This window comes from Tursiops truncatus, chromosome 15, assembly GCF_011762595.2.
Source record: "Tursiops truncatus isolate mTurTru1 chromosome 15, mTurTru1.mat.Y, whole genome shotgun sequence".
NCBI lineage: Eukaryota > Metazoa > Chordata > Mammalia > Artiodactyla > Delphinidae > Tursiops > Tursiops truncatus.
The window spans coordinates 14,164,036-14,189,676 of NC_047048.1; the positions used below are offsets into that span (position 1 = coordinate 14,164,036).

Below are 25,641 nucleotides of genomic sequence, written 5' to 3' on the forward strand. Positions count from 1 at the left end.
AAGGTAGGCAGTGCTGTCTTGCACAAGACGGATTTCTTTTTTTTTTTTTTTAAAAAAGGACTGTTCGACAAGTAGCTGCCATGTCCAGAAATTGAAGCTAACACATTTTATGCTGTGTTATCTTGATGGAATTGCTTTTTAGCCCCACATACTCAAATACCAATCTATTTCTCCCCTCATATTTGAGAAGGAACATTTAGACAAAGGATAAAAATCTTGAAATGTAACCTTTATACTTGCCAAAGAGTGATAAAACAAAACATGCTACCTTCTTCTACTTTGGGTGGTACTAGATCATACGTAGGCTGAAAAGCTTGGGGAAAATCGGATTTCTTTGTTTATAAAGTTTAAGAAATTCTTTCTCTTCAAATGTCTTTTCTTGCTCAGGTATACTTACAAGCTCAAACAAGTAACAGAAGATAACAGTATGGATGTTCTAATTGAAACATCTCAAATATCACTTTTATTTCAAAGTTTTCATTGAAAAACTCAAATGATTATCAGATGACAATGATCATATATTTGACCCTAGCTAGTAAGTATAGTCACAACATAAATGTCTTATTTTTCAGTATTAAACAGCAGTAAAGTCGACCTTTCTTAATAGTATCTAATATACCAATAATATCAGACATTCAAAAGGAAATAACATAGCTTGAGTTAATTTAAAGAAAACTTTTTATTTTGACAGCAGCTTCCTGCTGCAGATCTTTCTTAAATGACAGTGTAAACAATACAAGAATGAGAAACATAAACTCATTGCTACAAAATGCTTAGAGAGCAATTGCCCTAATCTGGGAGCAGCTAGTTTAAACAGCCCAAGGAAACTTTTTCAACTATTGTTACGTGGACACAATTATGATATTATATGTAAGAAGCTCATGGGTTAGAAAATATTGTAGAACTTTAAGTTAGTGCGTTACTATCAATGAGTCAATCCAGAGTACTTACAACTGAACTGGACATCCAAAGGCTTACTTGTAACTTCAAGATACGAATTCATTTTGTGGAAAATTTTGGCAAAAAGGAGCCTATTGAGCCATTCTGCTAATGCCTATTTCTCATCTTCCACATTCCGACTCAGGATATGGTCTAGATAACAATCTCATATGTGTTTGAGACTGCCAGCCCCTGCTGTTTACTTCCATCTAAATCCGTTCTGATTTTAATGCTATGTATCTCCTGTCTCAGCAATAAGCAATGAGGATACAGCTGAAGGTGAAGTCCAGAGACGAAGAAAATTTAGGAACCAAAAAGCATCTGACTTGCTAGCTTTATAAATAATCCAAGACAGATCAGAAACCAATACCTATTTTGAATGTCTTAAATAATGTCAGTGTTAATCACCAAAAAAGGCACAGATTTAAATTCTCAAGCTTAAAAGCAGGGGGCGGGGGGGGGGAGGTGCAAGGCGACTCTGATCAGCTGAAAAGTCAAGAAAATGGGTAGAGTACATCTCACTACTACAGAGCTCTGGGTGAGTCTCCACTCATTCATTCTTTTAACAAACATTTATCAAATACCATTAACTATGTTGTGTTAGAATTCAGACATGAGTAAGGAATCCAGTTGGGGAGAGAGAAGCTAGGATAAAACAGAGGAAATGAAGTGTATTTACAGATATAAAACTTGGGAAGGCAGACAGGGACAGCTATTTGCAACTGAAAACGGCTTCGCAGTAAAGGTAATAATGAAGCTGAGACTTGAAGGTTGCATAGAATTTCTACAAGTCAAACAAATGGAAAGAAAGGACAGTCTAGGTTCTGAGGAGGTAACCAAGGACTCGGGACAAGTGCTGGGCACACCTGCAGAAATAGCAAGACAAGCAGGGCTGTGTAGCATTCCTGGGGAACATGGTGAAGGATGAGTCTGGAAACGTTCACTGCAGCCGGACGGCGACGGGGTGGGAATGCCACAGTAAGTGCCGGGCAAAGGAGAGAAAGGCAGGTTTTCTGGGACAGTGACTTCCATATATTTGGCTGCACATCAAAAATCACCCGAGATGTTTAAAATGCGGATTCTCAAATCCCCCTAGGAATAGGAAACTGTAATTTTTTAAGCTCCTGTAGTGACTGTCAGTATCAGTTAGATTTGCGTAAACCAAGAGGAACTGCAGGGTAGAAGCAAAGAGAACAGAAAAGGGGAAATGGCTACAAGAGAAGAAGAGGTAGAACTAACAGAAAATACCAACTATTGACATAGGGGCCAATGGAAAAGAAGAACCAGAAGGTACCTTAGGTCTAAAAGAATAGGAAGATTTAAGAAGGGGCAACTGTTTGCAGGAAAAGACATTGGGGTCGGACATTCTGGGGTTGAGTTCCTTATTGGGTAGGAAATTTTGTTCTAGAAATTCAGGAAAATTAACTTCATATTTAAACATATACTATTTGCTGACACCTCTTCTAGGATTGCTATGTACTGCGCTTACCCGTGTTTTATTAATTAGCTTTGGGAGTGTGCATCTCTCTCCTGAAATACATGAAGGACATATAATATATATAAGGCAGGGTGCTAGAAACTTAAGAGGAACTCGATAAATATTTACTGAATAATAAAAGTGGAAGTCTAGAAAAAAGTTGAAGATTTTAGTCTTTTTTTTTTTTAAAGGAAAAAAAAATCTTTTTTTTAAGATGTCATGATTCTTACCTTTGCAGCCAAGGCTTTTAAACTGTCGAGGAATCTTTGCCAGAAATCCTTGAAGAGCGGGCGGTCAATTTTCTTCAGGCTCTCTTTGGTGCTGGCGTCCACACTGACGTATAGCTGGGTAACTGGTTTGAGGTTCCTTGATAATTTAAAATTTAAAAAAAAATACAACAATAGAAGAAGAAAATTATGCCTAAGTCGGGCTTTTCATGATGTTAAATTTACAATCTGTAATAGATGTGATGATTAAACATTTCACTGGGGTCTAGAGGGTTCTGCTTCTCCCAGAAGATTGAAGCCATGATTTTAATGTGACAGAATGGGATGTCAGTTGGTTATTTTTTAAAATGACTGGACACCATCCCTAATAAACTGAAAACATTGGATTACTTAAAATTAGTCTCTCTTCAAACACTACATTTTAGTGGAAAATAAAACAAGATCAGGCTTTAGGTCTGGCACCATCAGCTCAGCACAATTACAAGGGGTTCTCAGACCAAAGTTTCTTCATAAACTCTGCCACTTAAGACTTCTACAGGGGTCTGTGCTGACGGGCCACCTCGCATCATCAATTTGCTGATGGATGTTTTCTAAGGCACAAGAACAAGGCTTCTTTAAGGGCACAGAGCCACACCAACGCCTCACCTATGCCTCTGAGAGCAGGAGTGGGTTTAAAGTCAAGCCCTGTGTGGGCGAACAATGACCCATATCAGGGAGCCGTAAGCAATGCAGAGTTAGAAAAAGAGCAGCCAAGCACTTACAAAAGAGCACAACCCAGAAGAAAAATGTATGTTGTAGGTTCTTATCTTTCTTTGCCTTCTTAATCCGCATCCATGAGTACCACTCATTCTACACTTCGCTCAAATTCACTGACTCATTTCACAATGTCATCATCTACCAGATTTCTTGCCAGTTATGTTTTAAGCCCAGATTGTACGTTTTCCCAGAGCCTCTCTGTTCTCCCTTCAAATAGGTCTCATAATTCACTCTCTTCAATGAATTTCGAAGTAGAAAGAAATTCCCCCTTAATAATCCTCTGACCAAACTCTCCCATTCTTAATTTGCTATAACTATTCCATAACTTGTATTTACCCCTAGAATGTTATTTATACATTTTTTGTTTCAAAGTCTAGGCATTTAAAAACTGCCACATAATTCACATACCATAACATTCACCATCAAAGCGGTTGATGAGCTTTTTATATCTATCAGTATTGGCCTTACCCATCTTTGAGTGGAAGACCTTGAAGGACAGGAGCTCTATTTTTCTTTTCATCCAGCCATACAGGTAGACACTTCAAGCTACTTTTTAGTGGATACTGTTGACTTCAGCTGACAGAACTTTTAAGGAAATGTAGGCCAAACAAATGCTTGTAATCATCTGGCTTAGTGACATATGGAAAAACCAGAAGGGCCTAAACCCAAAGCTGTTAAAAGTGGAGAAGCTCTGACCAAAGTTAGGAAAGAATGATTAAAACACTGGCAGACTCTCATTGCTTTAATCCCTCTCCAATACTGATATAACGGAATCCTTAAAAGTTCAATAATGTGTCACTACTGAGCAAAGGACACCAATTACTGGAAATGCAAAACAACAGCATACTGTAATGGCAGCATTTTGTCTCACCACCCCTTTTGCTGGGGGCCTCTTTAATAACAGACAAGCTACTTTAACTGGATTTCATGTTTTACAAACATAAAAAGGATTGTCTTAATGAATACGGCTGGCTATCATCGTCTGATACTCACAGGACTTTGTCATAAAGCTGCCTGATGCAAAATGGGAACCGGCCTGACCTTTTCACTACACCTCCATAACTACTTCAAGAGTATGAACAGTAAATTCCAAAGGCCATAGATGTCTTACAAACCACCACCATTTTGCAAAAAAAAAAAAAAAAAAGTAGTCCTGGACATTGACACTAGCAATAAGGAATTTTTGACATTACTAAATGTCTGAGATGCTACAACCAGGAATTTTATAGCTCTTTGGCCAGGGATCAGAGGAAGAATGGAGAAGAGGAAAACCCCAAGGAACTGTAGAGCTCATTCCTAAGGGGCTCAAAAGGAGTAAAAGGACACTGGAGAGATTTTCTGAGCCTCAGGGATCTTATGTCTGCCTGCTATTGGTCTCTGTTCCCCGTGACGATGAGGGTCCAAGCACAGTCATTTGTCTGTCTCTATTCTATTCAGAGACAGGATCATTTTAGTTATATCCTTAAAACCATCATCATAATTCCTGTGTCTCAGAATCTCACATTGTTGTTGAGAACAATTAAAAAGGACTATACAATAAAAGGGATATATAACTCTGAGCCCAATCCCCAGTGAAAATACCCTATGAATCTTGATATGATTTTTGTGATGACCCTTCATCCGGCTAATTTTAAATCTCTGAGTTATAAATGATCATATATAGAAAAACACTGCAATTGAACATAAAAATCCCTCTCCCTTCTTCCCTTCCTGAAGAGATTAGGCCTCATTCTACCCAGAATAATCAATAATCATATCAAGATCCTACCTACAATGAAACCTCCTCATCTCTACAGAAAGGAAAAAAGGGAGAGAGATTTATGTTTTCAAGAAATCTAGAGGTTTCAATAGTAACTTTGATGCGCCTATTGGACAAAAAAATAACCGAAGTGACCCAAATATCCAATACTTATATGTGAAATCTATCCAAAAAAGGGACAGTTTCTATTAGTTGTTTCCTTCCCTGTGTTATGGGCCACAGTCTCTTGTTTCTGTGTCTAGTTCATGTTTTTTTTTTTTTTACGAAAGCTGGACATTTTAAATAATATCATTTGGCAATTCTAAATCAGGTATCTCCCAACCCAGGGTTTTTTTTTTTTTTTTATTTTCTGTCTGCTTGCTGTTTTTGTTGTTACTGAACTAATTTGGTAAATTCTGTATTCTTGGTTGTGTTTAACCGCTAAAATCCCTGTTTGATTAGCTTAGTGGTCAGGTAAGGATCAGACAGAGATATCCTTAAATGACTTCAATCAATAAGTCTCCTAGGGCTTCCCTGGTGGCGCAGTGGTTGAGAGTCCGCCTGCCGATGCAGGGGACACCGGTTCATGCCCCAGTCCGGGAAGATCCCACATGCTGCGGAGCGGCTGGGCCCGTGAGCCATGGCCGCTGAGCCTGCGCTCCGCAACGGGAGAGGCCACAACAGTGAGAGGCCCGCACACAGCAAAAAAATAAAAAATAAAAAAAATAAGTTTCCTAGCCTTTGCTGAGGGGCTCTATGTGTGTATATTAGGGCACGCCTTCGATGTCCAGGCAGGCATTTGACAACTGTGCCTTAGCTTTCACTGTCTACCTGCTCAAGACATCAATGTATCAAGTGGAGGTGGGCAAATAGGGCCTTTTCAAGTCTTCCCTGGCATACCCACAGCCCTGCCCGTGTACATGGTCTTCTAGATTTCCAGGAACATGCTGGAGCTTCTCAAAGTCCCCTACAAACATCTCATTCCCTGGCTTTTCCTTTTAAGTATTTGGTTCGCTTCCTGTTTGCCCCAACGGTTACTGCTGCCTCAGGCAGCTGTGAAGTTAAACAATTACTGATAATTGCTTATGAGAAACACCGGAGAGAAAGGCTTTCAGTGCTGGACAAACTCTGAGTCACTTGTAACAAACACAACCCCTGTAAGTGAGAGTTGCCAGGGAACTGCCACACATACCATATAATGACAGTTCTCCAGGAATGGGACTTTGAAAGAGTTCCAACTCTGTTTTGTCCCTTCCCCTGGCTGCCAGGCTACTGGTTTTTACCACGACTGTAGGCTACTAGTTTGCAGAGCTGGAGAAGTTGGAATGGAATAAGGACATGTTAACACATCACAAATCTTACTGTTCATATTGCAATTCAGCTAATTTTCTGAGGAACAGTGGGTTTCCACCACAGCCTACTTTAACCCATTTCTAAGCTAAGTTTCAATCCTGAGCCTTAAAAGACAAATCTTTTTTTAATTTAACTTAGTTGTTTTTTGCTTCCTCTTTACTGTACAGAGCCTGGATCCAAAGAAAAAGGGCCATCCCCATACCCACACATACCCCTCAACAAAAGCCTTCAGTTTCTACTTTAGCCACTGGCTTCTCAGAATCCAAAAATCAAATATTCTAGTGTACTGTTGCAAGAAGTCTTGGGAGAAAAAAAGACCACTGCAGTATTCAAAATATTTTTGTATTGTTAATGCATATCATAGAAACACTCTTTTTTCTTTTTAGCCACGCCACGCAGCTTGCAGGATTTTAGCTTCCCCGAACCAGGGACTGAACCCAGGCCCCCAGCACTGGAAGCATGGAGTCCTCACCATTAGACCACCAGGAAATTCCCTAGAAATACTTTTTTGACATGAGAATAAAAATACTATTTACTGGGGGCAAAAAAACGTTCCTCAGATTGTTGCATACCTCTGATTAAGAATTTGATTCTGACAATTTTTGCTGGTATTCTCACTGTTTTTATAGAAGAGTAGGTTTTGAAGGTCTGTACTCTGCTATTCCTAATAACCAACAAACAAGTTTTGTTTTTATTTCCATCACAATTCATCACAATATTCCTTCTTTGACCCATAAGCAAATGAAAAGTGCATTGCTTAAATTATAAGCATATTGGAATATTCTAGTTATCTTTTTGTACTGATTTATAGTTTAATTGCATTGTGTTCACATAGCATGATCTACATGATTGCAATACTTTCTTGTAACTTGCTATAATGCCCAGCATATGGCCATTTGGTAATTTTTCTGAGAGCAACTTCTGTGCTCTTAAAAGGAATTTATATTCCAAAGTTTCTCAATTCAATACTCTATTTCTGTAATACACGCTAAATTTGTTAATTTAGTTGTTCAGATCTTCACTACTATTCCTGATTTTGATTTGCCTGTTTTATCAGTGTGAGAGAAATGTGTTAAAAACTTACTATTTCTCCTTATTTTGAAAATCTCCAATTTTGAGATTATGTTACTGATTGTTGAAAAATTTTGAATTACTGTTTTACGTTCCTGGTAGGTTTAATATTTTATAATTAAGAAATGTTCCATCTTATCTCAAGTAATGGTTCTTGCCTTAAAGTATACTTGACCAATATTACTTAGCCTACCTTTCCAAGGTGCTTTTCATATATTATCTCATACACTAACAATGCCACTATAAGGTAGTCATTATTATTGCAATCATTTTACAGATGAGGAAACTGGGCACTGAGAGGTTACCTTCCCAGTGTCAGAAAGACAGCAAGAGATACAGTCAAGATTCAAACCCAGGTCTCTTCTAGACAGAGCACAAGCTCTTCATCACTTCACTGTGCTGCCTGTCTCTCTTTTTTTTTTAGCCCATCCAGAAAAGCATAGTTTTGAAAAGTGTCCCATCAATTCACAGACACAAAAGAAGACTATATTTTAAACTTAATACAAACAAAACAGGCTGGGAGAAAAAAAAAACTTCTATTGAAAGGATCAGGTAGTATTTATAATCAATCTTCATTTCATTGTAACTGTTACCTATAGCCACGTAGAGCTGATACATACAAGAAAACTTTATTTTTATTAAAATTAATGTATTTCTTGATACATTTTACTAACTAATATGTGAAGAGATGTCCAATTTATAGAGGTTCTCTAACACATATAGTGAATATCTTAGCAAATACTAGAGAAAACAAAACATAGAGCAAACAAAATAACAGAAATACAAGTGGAAGAAGTAAGAGAACAAACAAAGTTCACACATAGTTTCAATGAAGGTGCTCAAAAGTAAACGTACACGGGGACAAATTCTGTGGTGGTGGAGGAGGTAGGTGTAGGAAGTTAAATGTTAATCGTGTCATAGTTAAAAATGGAACACAGCTCTGTCTTCTTATGATAAGCCTGCTAGCAGGGAGAAAGCTTTGAATTAACTATACTTATCACAAAAGAAAAAATTTAAGATTTTAAATGTAAACTTAAAAATAATATGAAATAGTTAAGAAAACCGTGTAGAAGAAGGGGTAGACAAAATAATTAGCTACTAAAGGTATCAGAAAAAAGCCTGAGAAAATCTGGTTAAAATGTTAAACCTTGTATTGCTACTGATGGGAGTAGTTGTTTTTATATCTTTTAAAAATAATAAAAAGATTCTGCGAAAAAATTAAAAAAAAAGAAAATCGTGTAGAAGTGAACTAAAGATGAAGCTAAGAGTGAGCCAGTCGACAAAGGGCTGAACATTTGACTCTAAATCTTCTCATGCTCATAAAGAGACACAGTTATAGGATTCAAATGTCCACAAAGTAAGCACAAACTAGGTTCAGTGTTTCTCAACAACTTCCTTACCTTACAACATGGTCTACTTTAAGCAAGATGTCTCACGTAGGTCTTGACATCTCACGTAGGTCTTTGACATCTTTGACATCTAAGCACAAACTAGGTTCAGTGTTTCTCAACAACTTCCTTACCTTACAACATGGTCTACTTTTAGCAAGATGTCTCACGTAGGTCTTTGACATCTTAGCACAGAACAATTTACAGGAAGTAATGACAGGGAGTGCTCCAGTGGGACAGTGATACCCAGGTGTGATGGGCCTTTCTGACTGCAGGGCTGAATGCAAGCATAGATCATACAGTCTCAAGAATAAGAGTCCTAAACTCACATGTCTGCAGGAACCAAGTATGATATAATGTGAGTCAACCAAGACACTTTTTTATTTATTTAGCTATTTATTTAATACATTTATTTATTTATTTTTAAAAATTTGTTTATTTTATTTATTTAATTTTGGCTGCATTGGGTCTTTGTTGCTACGTGTGGGCTTTTCTAGTTGTGGTGAGCAGGGGCTACTCTTCGTTGCGGCGCGGGCTTCTCATTGCAGTGGCTTCTCTTGTTGTGGAGCACGGGTTCTAGGCACGTGGGCTTCAGTAGTTGTGGCGCACGGGCTCAGCAGTTGTGGCTCGCAGGCTCTAGAGTACAGGCTCAGTAGTTGTGGCACATGGGCTTAGTTGCTCCGCGGCATGTGGGATCTTCCTGGACCAGGGCTCGAACTCGTGTCTCCTGCATAGGCAGGCGGATTCTTAACCAGTGCACCACCAGGAAAGCCCAAGCAAGCCACTTTTAAAGGAAAAAGAAGTTCTTTGGACACCAAAACACAGACTACATGTGAAACATTCAAGAATATTCTTTCCTTACTCAAAGCAAGATGCTTCCCATTTTTCTTGTATGTGGTACTCTGTCTCCCTTTCGTTGTTTCATGTCTGTTAGAAATGGCGACAGAAATTTCTCTGCTGTAAGAGAATCTACAGTGCGATCCCTCTGACAGGTGGCAGATGAGACTCAGCCTCAGGGCTGAGGAGACAGTAAAATGGTGGAGAGCGTGGCAAACTGAAAAGCAGAGGCTTTACAGAAAAGACAGCCGTTCCTTGCTGTGATATTGTCAGACAATAAGGAACACACATGCAGTCTTTGTCCCTAGTTCCTGGCACAGAGCTCCTAAAACTCTTGGTATTTCCCGAGTGACAGAGGTGAGAAGTGCCTTTTGTTATCTATAATAAGCCCCTTTCAACCATACAAGAATTTATATTAATGGGGTAACTCCTGATGCGCCCATGGACACATTCCAGAGAGGGGCTGGTGCCCGAAGAACCGACCACGTGATTAGAGGGTTGGCACTTTCAGTTCCCCCTGCAACCTCTAGGAAAGGGAGATGGGCTAGAGGTTGAGCTAATCACCAATGACCAATCACAATGATTTCATCAATCCTGCCTATCTAATGAAACCTCCATAAAACCCTCCCAAATGACGGCTTCAGAGAGCTTCCGGGATGGTGAACACACTGGGTGCTGGGAGGGTGATGCGTCTGGAGAGGGTGGGGAAGCCCAGGGCCCTTTTCCCCACATCTTGTCACATGCAACCCTTATATCCAGATGTTTGAGAGTTGTAGTCTTTATAATAAACTAGTAACAGTAACCGAATTGTTTTCCCCAAGCTCTGTGAACTGTTCTAGCAAATTATCAAACCCAAGGAGGGGTTGTGCGACACCCCAATGTACCGTCGGTTCATCAGAAGTACAGGTGGCAGCCCGGGACTGTGACTGGTGTCTGAAGCAGGGGGCAGCCTGGGACTGAGTCCTGACCCTGTGAGGTCTGTGCTAACTCCAGGGAGACAGTGTCAGAATGGAACTGAACTGCAGGACACCTAGCTGGTGCCTGCAGAGAATTAGAGGACTGCTTGGTGTGGGGAAAAAAACACACATCCGGTGTTAGAAGTGTTGTGAGTAAAAAAACAGATAAGAGTGAAGTGTTCTGGTGTTGTAAAAACAGCACTTCATACTTGGCTCTTGACAATTTTTGCCAGATTGTCTTTTTCTCCAAAGTCAGAAATCTCTTTTATGAAAAATTTCTGGATTTTAAATGTTGGCTAAAAAAAGAAAAAAAAAGTTTCTAAACATGCTACAGGACAAATAAAACCTACTCCTTATCAACTGCCAGTTTGAGACTTCTGGTCTCAAGAACTCTCCAAGCTTTCCCACATGATTAATTAAGTTCCTGAAAAAGACCGAGTCCTGGTACGTTCAAGGTTATCCTCCTTGTACAAAGCACAGCCTGCTGTGCTATTCGGTAGAGTACAAACATGGCCATAAACTCTCCCTCTCCTTGTACCCATGACCCTTTGCAATGTAGCTTTGAGTGCCCCTCACTGACTCCAAGCTTGGCCACGTGACTTGCTTTAGCCAAGGAGAAGTGAGCAAACGTGACACAAGCAGAGGCTTGAACGATGCCTGTGTGTTGGAGTTTATCCTTTCTTGCTGTTCACTGAAACCCTGCCACCACGTGGTCAACTTCAGACTTGCTGGAGGATAAGAGGCTACACGAATAGAGGTCCCAGTTGTCCCAGGCAAGGCCATCATAAACCAGCCATCCCAGCATATCTGCCAACTGACTAGACACATGAACAACACTGAGACCAGCAAAGCCAGCCAAGATGAAAAGACCTCCCAGCCGATTCACAGAATTACAAGCTAAACGAATCGTTGCTAGTTTGACTGACACAGTTTTAAGGCAAGTGGTTACAGCAAAAGATAACTGATACATGCTACAGTGTATCATGTATCAGTTTTACGCCGATCAAAAATACCATTACAGGGGCTTCCCTGGTGGCGCAGTGGTTAAGAATCAGCCTGCCAATGCTGGGGACACGGGTTTGAGCCCTGGTCTGGGAAGATCCCACATGCCGCGGAGCAACTAAGCCCGTGCGCCACAGCTACCGAGCCTGAGCTCTAGAGCCCGCGAGCCTGTGTGCCACAACTGCTGAAGCCCACACTCCACAGCAAGAGAAGCCACCGCAACAAGAAGCCCGCGCACCACAACAAAGAGTAGCTCCCACTTGCCACAACTAGAGAAAGCCTGCACGCAGCAACGAAGACCCAACACAGCCAAAAATAAAAATAAAATTAATTAATTAAATTTTAAAAAATACCATTATAAAGGCACTTGCTTTTGTGGAACTAAGAAGGCTTTTTCTCAAGAGAAAGGGGTTTTTTTGTGTGCAATCACCACCAGATCTATCATTAACATTAAGTGTCTTACACATTCTTGTCACTTTTATTAATTAGCCTCTACGTCAACAAACAAAAACATAAAGCTACCTAGAATGCAAAAGCTTTCTCATTTGCCTAAGGTGTCTGCTTCTATCTTCAACAAATCCTCGAGGACCACTCACTGTGAAAACTCCCTTCAGTGAACTGTCAGCAAAGAGCCATATGCTTTAGAGCTGGAGGGGAGACTGAGATCCTTTTAAAGCAAAGTTAAGCATCCTGAAAAGGCCACTAGCCTGAATGTAATGCTTGCATGTGGGTCAAGGGAAGGCTAGTTGACAAAGTCAGGATCTTCTTCAAAAGATACCAAGAGTATGGGTTAGGCACTGTAGTAATTTAGAAATTTGTTATTAAAAAAAATAATTAGTACACAGCCAACCACCCAGAGAACATTATTACTTCCTAGTGTATGCTCAAAGATAAAATGGTTGCAAGAGGTTCATCTAACAGCTGATTTGAATGAGCAAAGTGCATCAACATTAGAGGTTAACTTCCAAAATTCACGATCTCCGTGCTATATTAGTAAATCCATAGCCTTGTTTTTCTGTAGGACACCAGAGACAATTGGTATTTAGAGTCCTCCTAATTCACGGAAATAAAACAATATTATCTGCACCTAGGAAATTTCTCTTTCCATTTTCTCTTGGACCACTTTCAAGTACATATCTTATTTAATTCTCTATCATTTTCCTCAATCCATGATGGCATTCACAAAGAATACCACGTATTATCAAACAATGAATCACCCTCTCTGGTTATTAGCTTACATGCCACTCCTGGAACATTCAATTCTTTTTAGGCATTACAGTAGGCCCTCTGTATCCGAGGGTTCCACAACCACGGATTCAACCAACTACAAATCAAAAATATTCTAGGGAAAAAAGATTCCAAAAAGTTCCCCAAGGCAAACCTTGAATCTGCCATGTGCCAGCAGCTATTTACAGAGCATTTACAATGTATCGGGTATTATAAATAATTTAGAGATGATTTAAAGTGTATGAGAGGATATGCGTGGGTTATATGTAAACACTATACCATTTTATAAAAGGAACTTGAGCATCAGTGGGGTTTGGTATTTGCAGGGAGTCCTGGAACCAGTCCTCCTCAGATACCAGGGACGACTGCATGTCTTAAATTTGGGATAGACTCCTTTTTTCTGTGTGTGTGTGTGTGTGTGTGTGTGTGTGTGTGTGTGTGTGTGTGTGTATCCCAACACCACTCTATCTGAACCCCGCCCTCATGAGCCATTTGAAAAGTCAAAGATCTTAACAGAAAAATTTAAAAAAAGGAATAGTAACCCTATGCAAAATGTACACACTGACTTTTTTTAAAACCTTTCCCTTTTAACTTTTTATACAACTTCAAAAAGTAATATTTAGCTATCTTTGTGACAATGTTACTGATTTTCACTTTACTGCCTGGTAACTAATAATTTTAATCAACTCTTTGATTTCCTATGATGCTAAATTCTAAACCAAGCACCTACAGTGTGCCAGGAATTATACTAGTGGCATAAAGATAAATAAGCAGGGGTCACTGGCCCAGGGACTCACAGTCTAATGAAGAAGGCACAAGTAAATAACAACCAAGTAAAAGTTAATGTTTTTGGTACTGTAATATGTGTATAGTTCAAGTATAATGCAAAATCAGGTCATTTCCAGGTCCCAGGAGATGGTCATCTCTACCTGGAGAGCCCTCCGAGTCATCCAAACCAACCGCATCATCTTACCTCCTAAACCCGCTTCTTCCTCACACGATCCCTCAACTGTTACAGGGCCCCACAGTCCTAGCAATCAACATGGCTGGAACTTTCCGAGTCACCAGTTAAGTCCTCTTCTGTGCAGGGCTCACAGAGCCATACAAACAGTATGCCAAGCTTATCATGCCTCAGTGATACCTTTTTTAAGACTCCTCATTCTGTCTTACTTTCATCCTTTTAACTCTTACCTAGACAAACGTATAATCTGCTATCCAGTTTCCTGCTTCTTGGCTCACCCACTTTATACGGTGCTGGCAGACTACTCTGCAGAAAGCAAGCTCTTTCTAAAGAACAGCATTTGAAGTCATCTGCAACCTTGTCCCAACCTTTCCAACCTGGGTTCCAGCTGCCAGTCTCTTTCGCACACTCTGTGGTCCTAATCAACTATATTTACATAATGGTATCCCAAATACCCCAACTCTGTAACTTTCTCGGACAGTTCTTATTAAAAATCCACAGTTTCCTATCTCCCCAAGTACCCATCCCAGCCATACTTTAAGATCCAAATTTAATGAAGCCTTTTCTGAGAAGTTTTACCCTGCTTCTCTCATCTAAAAAAAAAATTGCTTTCTCTTTTGAATTCCCCCAGCAATTTATTTGTGCCTCTATTTCTTAAACTAATGTTATCTTCCCCGATAGAATGGATTTTTAAAAGCAGGAGCTCTGTCCCCTCAAAGCCAACATTTGTATGTACTTAGTAATCAGTAAGTCCTTTCTGAATATATTAATGCCTGTTAGTTTTACTTTTCAGTCAAACACAGAGTCAAGCAGCAGTATCTTAACAAGCTGGACCACTCACCTGATTTCCGCAGGGAACTGTGCATTTGTGACCAGGAAACTGGAGATTTTTCGCTCGTGGAGTAGCTTCAAAAACCTGTTGATTTCTGGGTACATGATGGGTTCTCCCACAAGGGATAATGCACAGTGCTTTACTGTCATTCCTTCCTCAAAGCGTTCCTCTCTGACACCTGGCACTCCTGGAGAACATGGTGGAAAGGAACAAGCTCAATAAGGCACAGATAGAGGACATCACTTTTATTTTTCTTAATTAAAAATTTAAAAATTTTTCTTAATGGTTCTTTGATTTTAGAGGGCAAAATTACTTTTGATACCAACCAAATACTACAAAACAAGAGCCTGGGGGCGGGGGGCAACCCTAACATTATTAAACCAGAAAAAAAAACCCTAGAATTATTATATCAGCAATCTCATCCTTCCTTTTAGTATTAATTAAACTACATCAATACAAGCAGGCAAAACTAACTTTGTTATTAGCTAATTATTTGGAACACAGAATGTATTACTTTCCATAATCTGCTTAGCTCTGCATTCTTTCATGTTGGTCTAAGACAATGAACTCAGTATATAGCTGCATAAGGAAAGCCTCTCCTATACCAATCATTGCCGCCTTCATTCCTCAGGTATTTTGAATTGAGAAACGAAACGCAGTCGGTCCAAAAGAAGAGAGGAGAGAAAAAGAAGCCTGCAGTTCTCACCTTTGGCTTCATATTGGAATCACCTGGAGAGTATCGTAAACTACAGCAGCCTAGGTTCACTGCCAAAGATTCTGTTTAACTGGAGTGAATGCAAGCCAGAGTAACGGGAGCTTTAAAAGTTCCTCAGGTGATTCTAATGTGCAGCCAAAGTGAAAAACCACTGCATAAACCAGAAGCCCCCAAACTTATATGCCAACTGGAATCACCTTGGAACTGTCAACGTTCCAAATTCCAGGCCACAGCACAGACCAATGAAATCACCATCTTTGGGGGAGGGGCAGGGGCATCAGGAGCTTTTTGAAGCTCCCCAGGTGATCCCAATATGTTTGGGGATCCACTGCCACACTGCCACACACCATTGGTTCTCGACCCTAGTTAGACATTGAGAAATAACCCAAAGAACTTTAAAAAATCCCAGTGTCCAGGCAGTATCCCAAGCCAATTAAATCGCAACCTCTAGGGACGAGAGCCTGAGACATCCGTATTTTTTAAATGCTCCCCATGTGATTAGAGTGGACAGGATGGGTTAAGCAGCACTGCTCTAGACTCGATGTACTGTAGGAAAGCATGCATTAAAAAAAAAACAAAAACAGAAAGCATGCTTGAAAGTCCCTCAATCTAACACACAGTTTGAAAGACTTGGAAATTGCTTAAAAAGGCAAATAAAAATATATCTCCTTTACTTCAGATATTTCTATCCATTACGCTAGTTTCTTTTTGAAGAACACATTCTCTCTAAAGGATACAGATTCCTCACCGAGATTGGAGGTAGGAGGAAACACGTTCATATTCCCTCTCAGTCATTTATGAGCCGTCTCTGAAAAGTAGTTTTCTTGACTGTAAGCAGTACTTAGCCCAAAGAATGTTTCTTAGAATTAAATGAGATAATGCATGGAAAAGCTTTAGAAGAGGGCCTAGCACACACAAAAAAACATTCATTAAGGAGTTTTTCTTCTCATCACCTTTACCCTGGTTTCTTAAAATGATTAAATCCCAGTCACTATCACCTTAAAGAACAACAACAACAAATCTGGAGAAAATGAAGTTATTAGCTCTCACTGCTTGCTTGTGCTTTAGTTTCCAGGAAGTGACTTTATTTTACACACACACACAGGCACACACACACAATCTACTTGGAAATAAGCAAGGGCAAGTAAATACCCAAGACATCAAACCAACATAATGCCTGCTAAACTCAGAACAATCTAAAAGTGGCAGCTTTTATCTTCTTTTATGACTACCTAACTGCAATTCTAAGAATGTATTTCATGTCAGTATTTGGGGGATGAATAATTTTTTAAGTTATTGAAATCTAATATCTTAAGTGAATCAAGGTTTTAAATGAAACTTGATCCGTAACGCAGTCTGTGTTACCAAGACAACTCAGCATTAAGTATAAAATTTCCTTTTTGTTAAAAAAAAAAATCAGTAACTTTAATCTCGCTGGGAGATGAGTAGAAGGGCAGATTTAATCAGAACTGCAAAATTAACCTAAAACTCAGAAAGCAGAATGACTGAGCAGTGGCCGGGCCCTAACCACTGGAAGTCAGACACACCAGGTCCAAATTCTTGCTCTACCACTAGGCTGGTCTGTCTCCTGGGTCAAGCCACTCACCCCCTCTACACCCATTCCCTAATCTATAAGATAGGAATTTCACATGCACACAGTTATAAGAATTCAACGAAATAAGCCACATGAAATAACAGGTCTGGTACCAGGCCCAGCACATAAGCATTCAAAAAAATCTTATTTTTATTATAGTAATTATTTCATGAATTGAAATAGAAATTCAATTATTTCCATTATTTTAAATAAAATGGTAATTCCATTCAATTCAACATACAGTTGACCCTTGAACAACAAGGGCTAGAACTGTGCAGGCCCACATATATGTGGATTTTTATATATATGTGTGTGTGTATATGTATATACACACACACACAGGAAAATTTTTTGGAGATTTGTGACAATTTGAAAAAACTAGCAGATGCCCCCCACAGCACAGAAATATCCAGAAAATTTAAGAAAAACTCAGGTATATCACGAATGCATAAAATATATGTAGATACTTGTCTATTTTATCACTTACTACCATAAAATACACATAAATTTTTTTTTTTTTTTGGCCAGCCACACGGCATGCAGGATCTTCCCCGACCAGGGATGAACCTTGGGAGCTCGGAGTCTTAACCACTGGACCGCCAGGGAAGTCCCAAATACACATAAAGTTTTAAAAAGTTAAAATGTATCAAAACGTACTCACACAAACACTTAAGGACCACACATAGCACCATTCCCAGTGCAGAGAAATGTAAACAAACGTAAAGTTGCAGTATTAAATCATAACTGCACAAAATTAACCTTAGTACCGACTGTATCTCAGTAATAATTTCCTAGGATCTCCTGTTGCTACCACACTGAGCGCAAGTGTTGCAAAGTATCTGCTTGAAACGCCACGCCACGTGAGGCTCATCATCTCCACGTGAGCAGTTCATCTCTCCAGTCAATTGCAAATTGCAGTAAAAGGCAATCTCTGGCAGTTCTCTGGTAGTTTTCATCATGTTTGTGCAATACTATGAACCTTGAAATAACACCACAGGACCCACACGATGTGCCATTAGTGATGCTGTAAGTGCTCCCAAGAAGCAGAGAAAAATCATCACATGACAAGAAGAGGGTGAATGGCTTGATATGTACCGCAGATTCAGATCTGCAGCTGCCGTTGGCTGCCACTTCAAGATAAATGAGTCCAGTGTAAGGACCACTGTTAAAAAAAAAGAAAAGGAAATTCATGAAGCTGTCGCTGCAGCTACACGAGCAGGCGTGAAAACCTTGCGCTTTTTGCAAAACGCCTTTGTATCTCATATTGAAAATGCAGCTTTTATGTGGGTGCAGGATTGTTATAAAAAAGGCATACCTATAGATGAATATGAGTCAAAAGGCAAAATCATTATATGACAACTTAAAGCAAAAGGAAGGCGAAGGATCTAAAGCTCGAGAATGTAATGCCAGTAAAGGATGGTTTGATGATTTTAGAAAGAGGCTTGGTTTTTAACATGTCAAGGTAACAGGAGAAGCAGCTTCTGCCAACCAAGAGGCAGCAAAGGAATTCCCAGCAAAGAAAATCATTAAGAAAGGATATCTGCCGGAAAGGGTTTTTAATGTAGTCAAAACTGCTCTATTCTGGGGTGCAAAAAAAAGCCTCAAAGGACATTTATTAGTAAGGAAGAGAAGCCAGCACCAGGATTTAAGGCAGGAAGGGGTAGGCTAACTCTACCGTTCTGTGCAAATGCAGTAGGGTTTACAATCACGACTGCCCTTCTCTACAAAGCTGCTAACCCCTGAGCCTTGGAGGGAAAAGATAAAAACCAGCTGCCAGGCTTTTGGTTGTACAGAAAGAAGGCCTGGACAATGAGAACACTTTTTCTGGACTGATTCCATGGATGCTTTGTCCCTGAAGTCAGGAAGTACCTTGCTGGTAAGGGACTGTCTTTTAAAGATCGTTTGATATTGGACAATGCCCCTGGCCATCCAGACCCCATGAGTTCAACATCAAAGGCGTCAAAGTGGTCTCCTTGCCCCCACACACAACATCTCTAATTCAGCCTCTAGATCAGGGGGTCAGAAGGACCTTTAAGGCTCATTACACATGGTAGTCTACGGAAAGGACTGTCAGATCCCTGACAGACAGAACATTAGGAAAGTCTGAAAGGGTTACACCACTGAAGATGCCATCCTTGTTCTAGAAAAATGTGTGAAAGCCATCAAGCCAAAAACAATAAATTCCTGCTACAGAAAACTGTGTCTATTTGTTGGGCATGACTTCACGGGATTTACAACAGAGCCAATCAAGGAAATCACGAAAGGGATTGTGGATACAGTTAACAACAACAACAACAAAAAAGGTGGGGCTTCAAGATATGGGTCTTGGAGAAATTCAAGAGCTAGCAGACACCACACCAGAGGAGCGAACAGAAGATGACTGCATGGAGATGAGCGCTTCCTAACCAGTGCCAGACGACGAGGAAGAAGACAGAGAAGAAGCAGTGCCAAAAGCCAATGGACACCAGGCAATCTCAGAAGCGTTCAATTATTCAAGACTGCTTTTGACTTCTTTTACGACATGGACCCTCCTCCTATGATACGGGCACCAAGACTAAAGCAAGTGGTGGAAGAAGGACTGGTACCATATAGAAACGCTTTTAGAGAAATGAAAAAGCAAAAAAGTCAGACAGAAATTGCTATGTATTTACATAAAGTCACACTGACTGTGCCTGCCTGCCTCTCCTGCCTTCCCTCCCCCACCCGAGACAGCAGGGAGATGCTGACATGTCCATGGAATCTGAGTAACATGGATGGCCACGGCAGGGTTTTGAGAAGGGTGGCCTAAGAAGGGTGGATCACATTGGGTGCTATGTTGAGAACAGAGGGGCAAGCAGAGAGGCTAACCTGCCACAAGGATATTACATAATCTAAGCAAGAAATGATGGTGGCTTGGACCAAGGTGGTGGCAGTGGAGGTGGCAAGAAGGGCTTATCAGCTGGGCCTATTTCAAAGGTATAGTCAAAGGCTCTATTTTGAAGGTACGTTTGAAGGATTTTCTAATGGATTGGATGTAGGTTATGAGAAACAGGTGTCAATGATTTCTATAAAGTTTTTGGACTAAGCAAGAGTCACCATCAATTGAGACAAGTTGGCGGTAAGAAAGCCTTAGGGGTAACATGGGGGTAACAAGTATTGGGGCGGGTGGAGGTAGATACCATGTGTTCAACTTTGGACACGTGAAGTTTAATATGTCTGTTAGATAGCTGAATGTGTGTCCAACATTCAAGTTTGGATTCTGGGAGAAAGGCCTATGTGGAAATAAACATTTTTGCGGAATGGATGGTATTTCTATCCAAGGGCCCGAAGCAGATTACCAAGGCAAAAAAGGCAGTTAGAGAAGAGGACCAAGGACTTAAGTCTACGCAATCACATATCTGAGGAAAGAAGAGGGACCAACAAAGGACGTTACCAGGGAAGAATGAGGAAAACTTACAGGCAAAGAGATCAACTGCTATCTTCTCGGAGAGCTACAGCTAATAAATATCAGACACCTACGAAAACAAACAAAAACCAAGACCAAGAAAAAGCCTGTGGGTAAGGCTTTAAAAGAATAATTCTGGGATTTTAAAATATCCTAATTTTCTCAAAAGTAAGGCACTGAGAATATGTAAAACCTTGGTTCTCTCCTTCAAGAAGCACATTTCTATTTCATGCTCACTGTCAGAGGCGATTACAGTGCTCCTCCAAAAACAAGGCCCTCAGGGACTCAACCTCATGCTGTCTTTCACTGTCCTCAAAGAAATATGTCAGAAAATAAGACATCCTCCAAATTTCTAATGGAAAGCAGTCCTGGGGCCGGAGGACAGCCCAAGCAACAGCAGACACTACATTTCAGTAGCAAATCTATAGGGATATTTCCCACTGTGTGTCTGTCTGTCTCTCTGTCTCTCTCTCTCTCTCTCTCACTCACACACACAGAGCCTGTTCACTTCATGTTTCCCTAAACCTTATCCCTTTCACCTCTAAACTCTGCTTTGGTTTTGTTTTGTTGTTGTTGTTTTTGTTTTTCGGTTTGGAGGTTTTTATTGTTGTTGTCGTTGTTAGTTTTCTTTGTTTTTGTTTTTTCTTAAGCAAGTTTTGTGACATTTCTCAGCCTGAACAGCGTCCTGATCCTGAATACTCACTACAGTCATCATATTAACTAGGAAGCACTCCTTACCTCACTGAAAGATGCCAAAGCAAAAACTTAAGATTCCAGAATTTTTATCCTAAGGTCATAGCAATAAGCTGAATAACCCAGAAATAAAAATGATATAAGGTTCGGGCTTCCCTGGTGGTGCAGTGGTTAGGAATCTGCCTGCCAACACAGGCGACATGGGTTCAAACCCTGGTCCGGGAAGATCCCACATGCTGCGGAGCAACTAGGCCCGTGCACCACAACTACTGAGCCTGCGCTCTCAACCCCGTGAGCCACAACTACTGACCCCACGTGCCACAACTACTGAACCCCACATGCCTAGAGCCGGTGCTCCGCAACAAGAGAAGCCACCACGATGAGAAGCCTGCGCACCACAACGAAGAGTAGCCCCCACTAAGAACAGCTAGAGAAAGACCACACGCAGCAATGAAGACGCAACACAGCCAAAAATAAATAATTTTTTTAAAAAATGATATAAGGTTCAATGTAGAGTATTCCTATTCCTTTGGGGGTTGATTAACCCCCCCCCCCCCCCGCTATTCTGAATACTTTCTTATGCCTTTTTTTAAATTGAGGTATAATTGATATGTGTGAGTATTCCTCTTTCTAAAGATTGGACCAATCAGAAATAAAACATTTTCTTCTTTCTTCTCAAATAACAATATAGCTCCTGGCCAAAGATGTTCCTAAGAACCCCTCCTGGCTGAAAGTCATATATAATATATCTTTGATACAGCCACTTCTACTATGATGTTTATTTCATAAATAAACTTCGGAAAACAATTAGCAGGCGGTGTTCTCTTCCCCGCCTCCCCGACATTCCTTTTGGATGTATACTTCAGCACACCTCGTTCCTGAGGACCATCTGTTGGAGACCCTTTATTTTTCGCATTACTTCACTTCTAGCTTAAACTATAGATTAAAACATCTAGCAACAAATGATGTCACCTTCACATTTGCACCTTCAGCACCGAGGACTTTCCTCACAGAGAGGGTTCACTCACTTGATGTCAGCTGAACTGATGGGAAGCTGAGCTAAAGAAACCTGAACTCCATTCTCTGAAAACTATTTCTCCCTGCCATGGTGGTATTTAGAGGGCGGCAGTGAGCATTTTGAAAAAAGGCCGAGTTGCACTGTAATTCTGACCTACTTGTAATCAATGTAAAGTTAATTTTGCATGCATATAAAGGGGAAAGCTAATAAAAGTCATGGGAAGAAAGCTGCTTTGATGATCAATGAAATAACTGAAAAGACAGTGATTGCCCTTGGAATTGAGAATAGATGCATGAAAAGGGAATGTTTAAAAGATGAGTATATCTTCAAAGTGTGCTCAAGGCTGGCCACTCAGCTAAAGCTGGACACTCAGAGGCAAAAACAACAGTACGCACAACAAGTCTCATCCTATGCAAAAATACGATCATCAAATGACTGAACCAGACCCATAGGAGAGAGCGGGTGATCATCACGGGCTAGGAAAGCACCCTGTAAAACAGGACTCCAAGCTAGAGTAAGGGAAACTATTAATGAGTGACCTCTAAGGAAAGGCTAAAGTGGAGATACCCAGAAAATGACAAACTAAGAAGGAAATGGAACTAATCATATTGTGGTAATTATTTCACAGCCTGTCTATATATCAAATTGTCATGTTGTACATGACACAATGCTATGTATCAATTGTACCTCAGTAAACCTGGAAGAAAACACAATGCTTACACAATGCTATATGTCAACTGTACCTCAGTAAACCTGGAAGAAACTTACACAATGCTATATGTCAACTGTACCTCAGTAAACCTGGAAGAAAACAGTCATGTTAAAAATAATAATAATTTTATTAGCTGTGATAATGATATTGTGTTGATGAAAAAAATCTAATGTTTAAAAGAGATTCATATTGAAGTTTGAAGGCAAATGTGATACTTGGGATTTGTCTTAATTACTTCAGCAAAGAAAAAAGGGGAGATAGAGAAGTAAGTATGCCAAAATTTTGACAATTTTTAAATAGGGGAGAAAAGGATATGGGGGTTTATTGTGCCATTCTATTTTGTGTATACTTGGACATTTTCATAATACGATTTTTTAAGAAGTTTAGATTAAAAAAGAAATCAGGGCTTCCCTGGTGATGCAGTGGTTAAGAATCCACCTGCCAATGCAGGGGACATGGGTTCGAGCCCTGGTCCGGTAAGATTCCACATGCTGTGGAGCAACTAAGCCCACGCGCCACAACTACTGAGCCTGCGCTCTAGAGCGTCGTGCCACAACTACTGAAGCCCACGCGCCTAGAGCCCGTGCTCCGCAACAAGAGAAGCCACCGCAGTGAGAAGCCTGCGCACAGCAACCTAGAGTAGCCCCCGCTCACCGCAACTAGAGAAAGCCCGCATGCAGCAAAGAAGACCCAACGCAGCCAAAAATAAATAAATAAAATAAATAAATAATAATTAAAAAAAAAGAAATCAGATCAATTCATGTTATTAGTAAGGAAAAATAACCATGGTATATTAAAGGGTAAAAATAAAGCACTGTAAATTTTAAAAAGGGAATAAATGTGGAACTAGGAAAAAATAATAGACTCTCCACCAGGGGCTGATATGAAATCTAGAGTTAGTTACGTTCCTGCATCTTTACCATCCAAAAGTAGGATGTGTGTCAGAGCTGCACCCAGGTGATGGCACTCGGTTCAGAAGAGGTAGAGTCACTTGCATTAGTCTCACCATCCTCACCCTGAAGCTGACTATCCAGAAAGGAGGGTGACCTGTTTTATTTATACCCTTAAGGATGAATAAAAGGTAGAATATAGAGATTTCACTGATTGCAGGAGGAATTCAGGTTCATTAAAAAAGAAAACTTTAGATTATAACGATTGATAAAGACTGAGTGAAGTTATAAAATCTCACTGCCAAGTTGAATGCCCACAGTAAACAACCATCAATTTGAACACCAGATTACTTACTGCCAAGAGCCAAGAACATAGAAAACATAATACTCTGAAATATTAAAATTCTATCATTTTGCCAAAGTTATAATAAAAAGAAAAAAATTAACATTTTTGTATCGTAGACCACCCCAGTCTTCCAGAAGAACTTTGGATTCTTACAAATTATGTATTTCATCCTTTGGTAATTAGTTTTTTTTTTTTTTCCTTTTCTAATACTATAGTTTCACAGCAGGATTTGCTTTGGTTATGATAGCAATGAGACAGATTTTCAAAAAAGTAATGTCTTGATTAAGCACAGAATAAAGTAAAAAGCATTAACAAATAGTCACCACCATCCAAAAATTGGAAACTAAGGAAGTTCTCATCTTAGTGAAAATATAATGAGAGCTCCTTTATGCCCATGTGCCGACCTGTCTACTGCCCATCACACCTTCAAATATACACCTATTTTCTACTACTACTTTAAAGAAAAACTGCTTTGGTACCCTGAAGAGTGTCAGTGTACAAATATCAACCAGTTCCAATTTGGAAACCTTTCTAGAAAATTTATTGTCGATTCTATAAAGACATGATTTGCTGACATGGTAACATTTTGTCAAGTCAATTAATTAAGGTATGCAAAAAGAATCCTTTGTGAGAATTACAAGGGCAAAGTAGATACTCTATCAAAGCTATTTCTAAGGATGAAATGAATGGCAGTTGTTGAATGTTTGGCGGTCACCCTCACCCCCTTAGGCATTCTCACCCCTACTCAGGATTCACTTGTTCACAGACATGCTCTTCCTTTCTCCCTGCAATCCTGTATCTGTCCTCCCCCTACAAGACTATATATATATATATATGTTTTAAAACCCTTTTGTCTCTTACACCATGGATACCTAAAGACAAACCATCTGAGATACCTACTGATTAAAGCAAGCACAAGGTGGGATTTCCCTGGTGGTCCAGTGAGTAAGACTCCGCCCTTCCAATGTGGGGGGCGGGGGGAGCCCGGGTTCGATCCCTGGTCAGCGAACTAGATCCCGCATGCATGCTGCAACTAGGAGTCCACATGCCTCAACTAAGAAGTCTGCATGCTGCAACTAAAGATTCTGTGTGCCACAACTGAGACCCAGCGCAGCATAAATAAATAAATAATAAATAAAAATAAATATTAAAAAAAAAAGGCAAGCACAAGGTTACTAACCAGGTATACCTTTCTGCACCCTCCAACAAGCTAGGCAGACAACAAAGACTAGTGTTCACCGACCTCACCTAACACATGTTATTAACGTGAAGAAAGGCAGCCTCATGATTTATTCATCTCTTATTTCCATTTAAAGCGCACTTGCAAAAATACTCCTGTCAGAAAAATTACCGTCAAAACTCAGATTGTCGTTCTGTATCAAGGACATCTCGGAATGGAAAAATGAATGTCTACTCCTCAGGACTGCTTCCTCCCATACAAGTCCCCTGGGACACAGTTTATTCAGGGAGATTCCCAGATGTCCA

General features: G+C 40.1%; 1 protein-coding gene across 8 annotated transcripts in view; it reads right to left on the reverse strand.

Annotated features, from left to right (window-relative positions):
* Nucleotides 1–25,641, reverse strand: part of LOC101322849 (S-adenosyl-L-methionine-dependent tRNA 4-demethylwyosine synthase TYW1) — a 222,883-nt gene that overhangs the window by 134,635 nt on the left and 62,607 nt on the right. For all 8 annotated transcript variants that reach the window (XM_019921823.3, XM_073792039.1, XM_073792038.1 and 5 more), the window contains exons 12-13: nt 14,774–14,951; nt 2,647–2,782 (exon numbers count right to left, since the gene is read on the reverse strand). In XM_019921823.3, coding sequence (XP_019777382.1) covers nt 2,647–2,782; nt 14,774–14,951 — 314 coding nt within the window. The remainder of the gene's footprint in view (nt 1–2,646; nt 2,783–14,773; nt 14,952–25,641) is intronic.